We start from the raw sequence: 10,000 nt of genomic DNA on the forward strand, positions 1-10,000 counted from the left end.
AAGCAGTGGTATCAACGCAGAGTACTAGGATGGTGGATGCTGGTGTAACGGTGTAATTTTGTCGTTCTCGGTGTTAGCCGCAAGATCTTCTCTTTAACGCCTATAAACGCTTAGCCCGCACACAGAACTAACTAACGCTGTTCTTTCTTTTTTTTCTCTGTTCCCTCTATTTCACAACGCGCCGTCATCGAACTGCAGACAGAAAGCTGTTCGTTGGTATGCTAAGCAAGCAACAAACTGAAGACGATGTCCGACAGTTATTCACTGCCTTTGGCACAATAGAGGAGTGTACCATTCTCCGTGGACCCGACGGAAGCAGCAGAGGTGAGTGATTGATTCCGAGCTTTTTACATTTATACATTTAATTACTATTGCACGATAGTAATCATATATGTATATATGGACATAACAAATAAATAATGTAGATAATGTTTGATCAATCTTCTTTGAAATAAATAATATCGAAATATATAATTTTTTTGTTAAACGTCATCTTTTTTGTTTTAATTTTATATTCGTTGATATTTCAAGAAAATTAGATAGTAAAAATGAGCGATGATCGTAAATATTGCGACTAACGATTCGTTATATCATAAAAAGTTAAAAGATCGCCGATAAAGGAATTTAAAAATAGCGTGCTTCAGAGTCTCTAAGGGATTAAGAACGAAAACCATATCCTCTCTAGAACTAAGTGTACCGTAACGTGGTGCACGTATATTTTTATGTCGTGGGATAAAAGCATAGGCGCATTGTCCATAAAAATACGGGCATCTGTGCAATTTTTAGCCGCAGGGCGGGATATTCGCGTCCCTCTTTATTGCACAATCGTTTTACGTCTTCGCTGCGCATTACTTTTTCCACTTGATTTTCGTGCAGTTTTAATCCAAGAAAAATCAACCCGCGAATATAACAATCTAACGCAAAATCTTGTAATATCAACGTTACTACTATTTCAATTTTTCGTTAACACGTAGAAGCGAGCTTCGTGGTACAGAAATGTGCCAAATGCTTATTGTATCTTCAAATAATATCTAATATTTAACTTTAAATCGCGTAACAGCAGCAATTATTGATTTGTTAAAATAAAGTTTATTCGCATTAAATAAAGAATCAAGCTAAGGTTAAAAGCCTTTATATTTTTATGATACACTATAGAAAAATCAATTTTAAAATAAGGAAATCAAGGAAATAAAAAAAAGAGTTATCTGAGAGAAAGAGACAGACTTTGTACGCCAGTGTTTGGAAGCCGCGAACTCATAATCCGCATAATCTTTGAGCATTTTCATCGAACGATGAAGCGAGCAAAGGCACTCGCCGGGGCACCTGGTTTCCAAAGAAGTGGAGGCGAAGGGACTTGGCGAAATTAATCACGAGATGAAGCAGCAAAAGGGAGGGCGAGCGGTTATCTCAAAGGAAGGGAAGCAATTGCTCCGACCTGACGCATTACGAGAAGGAAAAATGAGATAGAAGCTCGCGTTCATCTCAACCTTCGACGATGATGCACGATTAAACCCATGCGGAAGGATATAATCGCAACGGCATTTGAATATTCGCTCGCGCTGTAAACAGCACGAGAAGTTAGATGGATAGGGGTGGCGAGGGATGGATGTAATTCGAGGGAGGATAACTGGCGGAATGGCGGATGAAAAGTGGCTACGGAGCTGTAGTCGGATGGGGCGGTGAGAGCAATAATTTCCGCTGGACGAGACGGCGAAATTTAAATATTTTTATTCAAGAGCGATGACCTTGCAATGCGTCGGCAAGCAATGAGGAGGTAGCAACGAGCTACGAAGGAAGTGATCGAAGAAAATGGAAAAGCAAGACGTACTAGCGAGAAGAAAGAAAAGAAGGGGAAGAGAAAAGCAGAGGAAAGAGTGAGAGAGCAGAAAAGATAGGGCAAACCGAAGGAACCGAAGGGAGAAATAAGGAAACGGGAGGGCGCGGGTAGACAGGCGCGAATGTAATTAAATTCCACTTTGAAGTGAAACTCACTTTCAGCAGTTAATAAGATTTTGATTCGCAGTCGGTGACGTAACGCAGCGCGCTCATCGCGTCTTTGGCAGGTAGGCGCTGCTCGTTCGCGATGACGAAGGTAATACAGGGGAGGAGCGACGCCAAGGGTGGCAATCGCAGAAGGGAGACGCCGGGGAGAAGGAACGGAAGTAGTACGCGAGAGAAGAGCTTCACAATGTGCAAAGTCTGTGTTCCTTTACTTCTAGCAAAGACCAAGCCTTCCCCGCCCGACCTTCCCCGTCTTGCCGTCGCGTCAGAGCTCAAGATTCTTTGTCGAAAGCCTCAGGACGACGATGTTGCGCCAGCTTTCCGAGCTCTTTAATTAAAATTACGCGAGCGCTCGTAACACGACAGTTTCCAACTGGTAGTCGGTTTATCACGTGGAATGCATTCGCGATTACTCGCCCAGAATCTCAAGTATGTCGCTCCGACGATTACAATATCTTTGACGAAATGAAGCACGCGAGGTCTGAAGTGCAATCTCGAGCTTAATCTCCGCCTCGCAAAGTTGACCTTTCGACGTTGAGCAGAGTCGATCGAGAACCGACCATCGCGAGATTACTCGCACATGCGGTTGTTTCCACTTCTCCAAACGAGAGAGCGTTCCAATTCCATCCCCGCATTGGCGCTTAGAGCGCGAATCTTCTACGAGGTAATCCCACCGCAGAGCCCCGACCGCGACATTCGTCCTTGGACGTTGGTATCAGAACGAAGTTATCCGGCGGGGATGGATGTGCCTGCCGCAGGAAGAGCCTGATCGCTTATTCCGCCGCGGCACATCCCACGGCCCCGGTCTCATCCCGGCAGAAACTTTCCCAACACGCTTCATCACCGCTCGCCGAGCCTCGGTCGAGTTTCATAACTAGCTAATCCGACCCGTAATAGAGAGATCAGGGAGAGCTCCGCAGAGCGCGGCCGTATATATATATATATATACCTATATACATATATATACAATATCGCTATGCTGTTACGAGTCTACCAGCGACGCGGCACCGAAATTACAGCGGGGAGAATATCGTTTCGGTAACTCTTATTCTAACATCATCCGTCAGTAAAGCACGGGGATCAGTTATGTGTCGGGAGTGTAAGCGTACGCGGCAGGAATATCCTGTCGACGCACGCAAACTCGCGTCAGTTTTGTCGTCCGATGCGACCCTCGATGAGTCGCGACGACTAAAAGTTATTGACGACGAACCCCTCGGCCACCCTACTCGCTTCTGCCCGCTACTCTCTCGACTTAACTTCCCTTATCGTATGGTGCCACCTATCTCGGAACGTGGCGCAAGATTTTTTCGGTAATGACGAGCTTAAGAAAGAAACCCGGATCGTTCTCAAAGAGACGCAATGTCGGTCGTCGTCATCATTGTCGAAACGACGTACCGGCGTTGTCTCTCTCACCCGTAAGTCTTCTGTTAAACCTCCTATTCTGCCTCCGCGCCGTCTCCCAGGGGAGAGAGGAGAACGACGACGGAGCTCTTCGTCCAATTATTTTTCCCTCGCTTCGAAACATTTCAACGCCACTTCAACGAACGAACTCGTTCTATTCTCGTTGCCGCGCAACCCTCCGTTCAGAACCGCGTCACTTCTTCCCCGGGTTCTCTCCCGTCCCCTGTCAGTGTTGCGCCCTCCCCTGCCACCTTCCCTCCCCCTCGCTGGGGTACGCGATTCTAACTTGGGGCAACCCCTCAACGCGGATCACGAGTCCGCGCATTATTTCAATTGCGTGAACGACAATAATTCACCGCGCGCGCTCTAAGAAGATTATAAAATGTTTATGAATAATGGAACGAAGTATTATTCGGGGATCCTTTTATGTATCCCACAGGCGTGGGAGTGGTACGTTCGTCGAGAGTTAACGCCGGCGCGGAGGCAACCCTCTTCTACGAAGTAGCGACCAAGCCACGTGTATCTTGCCTGTATGCGCTACGATTGCGCAACCGGGTGCCGTGAGCGCGATACGATTTTATTCAAACCGGAGAAACAATTCCGTGCATTAAGTCGTAATATAACATTGCGCTCCGGTATTCCCGATCCTCTTTTGTCGCTGGCACTCGCGAAACGCGGTATTTCGTACTAACTAGCAGCCTCGGCCGCGCTAACTATCGGATAGCATTATGTAACATTTAACCCCTTCAAGCAGAAAGAGAGAGAGAGAGAGAGAGAGAGAGAGAGAGAGAGAGAGAGAAGAGAAGTACAATAGATCATGAGTTTGCGAGTTACTGTGCGAACAATGCAATTACCAGAAACATTATATCGTACGCTTCAAGATCTTACCTTAAGAGATGCGCACGGCGGATGTTAATTTACTCGGTTTTAACACCAAAGTGCATATTAACATAACATCTGTCACATTATCGCAAACTTGAAGCTTTTGATGCGCCACGATAAACATATTCGATTACAAGTTCTGCATCACGAATAAATGAGTTTTGAGATCGAGATGACGTGTAAAAACAGATAAAAGTTTTAAAATCATTAGCCAATCGTTGCGAAAATTTTGACGTTGATATATTCTTGCAGATGATACGTTAGTGCTTGCATTTCATTAAACATAAATAATTAGGGAAGTACATTTCGTTTAATATAAAGAAGCTTAAAAGCAACACAAAGGTTGCTTCGGTTGTTTTTTCTCAGCACGTTGCGTCAGTGCGTTTAATCGTCGTATAGTCAGTACCCTTTAAATTGTCATTTCAATTCGCCGGTTATGCTAGCACCAACTCACGTACTCGCGCGAAATCATTTCCGATCATTTTCGATGGAGCTTCGTTTTTGAGTGCGCGACGTAAAGAGATTGCAATGGCCGCGTTAACAATATTGCTGACGGGAAATATGACGAATCAATAATTTCCTCAGCTTAGCATTTTATGATGGGTCATTAAACGAGCGATGGTTATCGACGATTAATCGTTTGGCTGTCACCTGCACCGATGTGTTCGCGCTCGGTATGTATTGTACCTTAATACGCGTGCCGACAATTTGCGTCCTTTATCTTCGACATGCACACGCGGAAAGCGCGCACTTCCATTATTACAGGCGTACACGGTATATTATACATACATTGTCGCGGATTATGTCGGGAAAAATACTATTATTACTGGAATACGCTCTCATTATCGTGAAGCTATAAACTTGTCCGTTCTCATTATCTTCCACTGTGGAGTTATCAAGCGGGGTAAATCCATTAATGATTCCACTTGTCGCGAGGCAAATTATAAAATACAAATGTGGCGCTTCTATTGTATTTTCGATGAGATAAGCTGTCAATAGAAAGCGAATATCAAATGTTGCGCATAAAAGAAGAATCAAAATTGTGCTAAAATGGCAAATTATACGTGCTTTATATTGAGACTCGGTATCGAGATGACCGATATCCTATCGTATTTATAACGATAAAACCACCTGCTTCTTTGTATAAGCATCGCCGCCACTTCCTAGCGCCGCACCACCACCGTTATACCCTGTGAAGGAGAGTGTTCTTGGGTAGAAACTCTCAATATGTCCGACCTAATCCTCTCCCGGAGGACCCGGCGCCCCCTCTCGCGCTTTACTTTGCAATACGTACAAACATTTCGAGCCCAGCTGCGCCACGGGATTTAGGAGCTGAGCGATTAATAAATGCTCCGTACGACGAGCTGGCACCAGGACTCTCCGACAGCCACTCGACGAAGAGGCTGCCCGTGATTTACCGTCCGGACTCGCGTGTCTGCATCCAAGCCCCTGCCGCTTCGTCTGGATTTTCGGTGATTTCGCGGCATCGTTATGATTTAGTGCCGCGCCCCTCTTTGAAACATGAGCGACGATCAGTCTTCCTCTTTCAACGTTCGAAAACTTGGACCAACGTAAGATGCCGAAGCGATTGACGGACAAATAAGCCGTGTTATGAAAGTTATAACTTGCAACGCGGTTGTGTCCTTTAAAAAGATATAATATATATCATTGTTCTTCATTACTTATATGATAAATACATCTGTCTTATATATATTAGTCCACGCTTGATTTTTATATTAAATATTGATTATTAGCATAGAGATTTAAAACTTATTTATTGTTTTCTCGATCATCGAAACGCTATTTTTAACATACACTACTTATGCAGATCTTTAACATATCTGACTTTTAAAATATCTTTTTAAAACATCATATATATATATATACTAGCTTTAAGACCGCGCTACGCGCGGAAGTACATTTTTTTTTTTTTTGCAAGAGAAGGGAAAATACGTTATATACACCCCGCCACCAGGCGTAGCGAAATAATGTGGAACTCTCACCCACTAAAAACCCTCTCTGTACACGACTTCCTCAGTTCAAAACTAACAATCTTTTTGCGACATAGCAATCTAAAGACCAATTTAACATTATATAGCTCAGTGTCTGTGTATCAGTCAAAATCACATAGTAGCCATCCCTGAAAAATTAGCAAAATTTTGGTACCAATTTCGAGAAAATCGATCCATAAATGTGAAACATAGTGTGTGGGTGCGTAGATGGGTGAGAGAGGGTGTAAAACTAAAAAAATACCACATAGTAGCCATCCTCGAAAAATTAGCAAAATTTTAGTACCAATTTCAAGAAAATTGGTCCATAAATGTAGAACATAGTGTACGGGTGCGTGGGTGGATGGGTAGGAATGTGAAAAAAAACCACATAGCAGCTATCCCCGAAAAATTAACAAAATTTTAATATCAATTTCGAAAAGTCGATCCATAAATGTGGAACATGATGTGTGAGTGCGTGGGTGGGTGTAAAACTAAAAAGAAATCACATAGTAGCCATCCCCGAAAAATATCATTATATATATATATAACAAGGAAGCAATTGTTTTTGGTCAATCTTTCAACATCTTATTTCGAAAATAAAGCGTGAAAAGGAGGATGAAAAAAGGACATTTACCACCGCAATATCGATATTATGGATAGTATTTTTGGAGAATTATTTTGATTTACTAGATGTGCATGTTCGATAAACAGCGTCGCCGTCAATCATCGCCGTCTGAGAAGAAGTAAATCCACACGCCGACTGTATGATATATTTAATACATTGGGAGTTTCGACATTCGAGTTTGACCTCGGCAGCGCGCCGAAATCCCGCGCACGAACATTGCCGGGAGTGAATCGGGAATGACGGGAGGGATGATATATAAATAACGACTCGCGTGACTGATAGATTTATTTAAGTCGCGCGTTATATCACGGACTTTTTATTGAGGGATCGTCAAACTAGATCTCGCACCCTCTAGTCACGCGAGGCGTGCGGAGCGCGATAGAGATCCGAACCACGTCAGCCGAACCGCTCCCTTCGATTGCAACCCCGCTTTGTCAAATCCAACAAGAGCAAGATTAAACGGATCCTTCGGAAAATATATAAGTAATACTGTAGGATATCTTCGAGTATATGCTTTCTCCGCTATTACATTAATAGAATTATAATTTTATTCTATCCGATTCTATCATTAATATGCAGAAAGTTTTTAGAATGACATAAAAATCTAATCATCAATAGAATAAATTTTAAATAAATAAAAAATTAAATTTTTCTATAAATCCAATAAATTAAATATATTCAAAAGTAATGAATAAACGTTGCGATTTTTATTTAACTGTAAATATGTTTTGTATATTATTAAAAATTTAAAGAGTAAATAATTTTTCTTTCATACATTAAGAATTAAAAGTCCTGGTCCACAAATTATGATTTTCGAGCTATTCTCGCTTGCGATTTTATTGTCGCGCGATCGCCCTGATACGACACATTCTATTGCGAGATTGTAAGCAATACCAGAGGAAGCGACGCGTCTTTGTTGATGTCATCTGAAGTAGCATCAGGCGCTATTGTGCGCATCGAGATTTATCGTCTTTATATTAATGCGATTACTGTCCTGCTTTCCGCGGAAAGCCACAGGAAGCTTTACGCTGGACATCGTAACATCCTCGCGATCGCGTCGCACAGCTTCTTCCTCGCCCGACGTCGCGTCAATATCCAGCGGTATTACACGTAGCGGGAGCCTTCTTCGTCAATATCCGCGAGCTTTTCACTCGACGTGGCTCGTAGAAATGACAGGGGGTGGAAAGGCGCGAGAGAGGATACCTTGGTCCCCTTCTGTTAGCCTCCATACGACGGCTTTTGCCCGTCAACCGTAAATACACCATATTGCCCATAAACCTTCGCATTCGTGCATTACCCATCCCGATTCGACGCTTCGTCCCTCGAGCAGCAACAGCAGCTCGTCGCTGTGTTATCGAATAACCGGTGGTGGGCGGCTTAACAGGCCGCTCTAAAGCAGCATGTCCTCCTTCCCTCTCATTCCCTGTGTCTGATCCCCTCGTGCGCGATTTCGCGTTTCGAAATCATTTTTCAAAAACCGCTCGCGACTCGATTATTTATCGCGAACCTCTCGGTTTACGATGGCCGGCATCAATGCCTGTTCGTCGATTATTACAAAACGTCACGCGCTTATAATATAGATTCGCAATGATAATGTATTGAACAGATATTACATCGCGAAATAATCTCGCCACAAGTTATAGCTGCATGTTTATGGGATTTCCATCAAATTTACGTCGTTGTATACTTTTCAGATTTTTATGATGCTCGATAACGAGGATTTTTCATTATTGATTTGCGTAAAGTATACGAATGAACGAACGGAGTATGATATTTCATCGCATTGTAAATTTACGGGGTAAATAATATTAACATACAAAGATTTAATCGACAATTACATATTCAATCCATGACAATTATAGTTGCATATCGTAAATCAAATAGTGAAATCATATTATGACATAATCGTGATGACAGAGAGATAAAGATAGTGTTAAATCTCTCTCAAAATCGCTATAACAATATTATTAATAATAATTGCCGTACTGGACGAGAATCTGGGAAACCCGTTAAGGAGAAAAGGACATTTTCGTGGCTTTGGACTATAACGTATTACAAGACCATGTGTCATAAAACAACGTTGGGAGTTTAATAATCCATTACTGACCTCATCGCTCTTGTGCTTCATCGTGATCATCGACGTAGCATTAAACACGGCTGTGCTTATAATCGTAATCGCGAGTTTTGTAAAACGAGTCTCCGCACGAATGACGTTTATATTCATTGACGCTATTTACCTTTATCACAATAATGCCGATAATACGCTTCTTGTACGACACGTAATTATAATCGGCGTTGTCGGTAAGGCTGCTGCTGCTGTTACAGTTATTGCTATGCTGTCACAGCAAACGTAATGGTTTCTTGTACGAAGGAAAAATTCTAGAAGGAGACAATAGTCGCGCGCGATTTTACCTTTTTATATTTTTCGCTTCCTTTATCCGATCTCACCCACCGCGCGATTTGTGACTTCTCGTTTGTACATAACTGCGTTGCAGTCTTTTCGACGATGCAGCGACACAGCAATATCATAGCTTATACTCTATCGCCTGAACATTTTATGTATTGTTCGATTCTTTCGATTTACAATCGTTCTTACGTTAACACCTTTTGCCGGATAAATAAAAAATAAAACAAGTTTTCTCTCGCGATATGTACAAGTATATATATGTACAGAATATTTTAATCATTTTTTTGGATGAAGAACAATTGTGATTGATTAATACTCGAGAATGTTATATATCGACAAGTTCAGACGTATAAGATTTCTTTGTTATTGTTCGATATACAAGATGCGATGTCAGATGCAAGTTTTAAAATACATGCGTTATTATACTATCTAATCTTTAATCTATTCTTACTTAACGATCCACTTAAATATCAACCATTTAATTAATGCGTTTGCTTGTCCGAGCGATTTATTAGAAATATTCCTAACAATTTTCTAATGCTGAAATCACACAATACACGATCGTAGAATAATCTCTTTCTTCAACAATCGCACATGCATGTCGCACTTTTACGCGATATTGCGTACATAGCAATCGTAATCGCGGTCGTCGCAGGAGACCTTTTTCAAGATTTTTACAGGAGGCTCTTTTAT

At 42.2% G+C, this 10,000-nt stretch overlaps 1 protein-coding gene across 11 annotated transcripts in view; it reads left to right on the top strand.

Annotated features, from left to right (window-relative positions):
• The window catches only part of Bru3 (bruno 3), a 384,657-nt gene that overhangs the window by 326,408 nt on the left and 48,249 nt on the right, over positions 1-10,000 (top strand). For all 11 annotated transcript variants that reach the window (XM_070316023.1, XM_070316022.1, XM_070316018.1 and 8 more), the window contains one exon: positions 199-324. In XM_070316023.1, the coding sequence (XP_070172124.1) occupies positions 199-324 (126 nt within the window). The remainder of the gene's footprint in view (positions 1-198; positions 325-10,000) is intronic.

Source organism: Polyergus mexicanus, unplaced genomic scaffold (assembly GCF_030449975.1).
Source record: "Polyergus mexicanus isolate NDT 795.1 unplaced genomic scaffold, iyPolMexi1.0 SCAF_3, whole genome shotgun sequence".
Classification (NCBI taxonomy): Eukaryota; Metazoa; Arthropoda; class Insecta; order Hymenoptera; family Formicidae; genus Polyergus; species Polyergus mexicanus.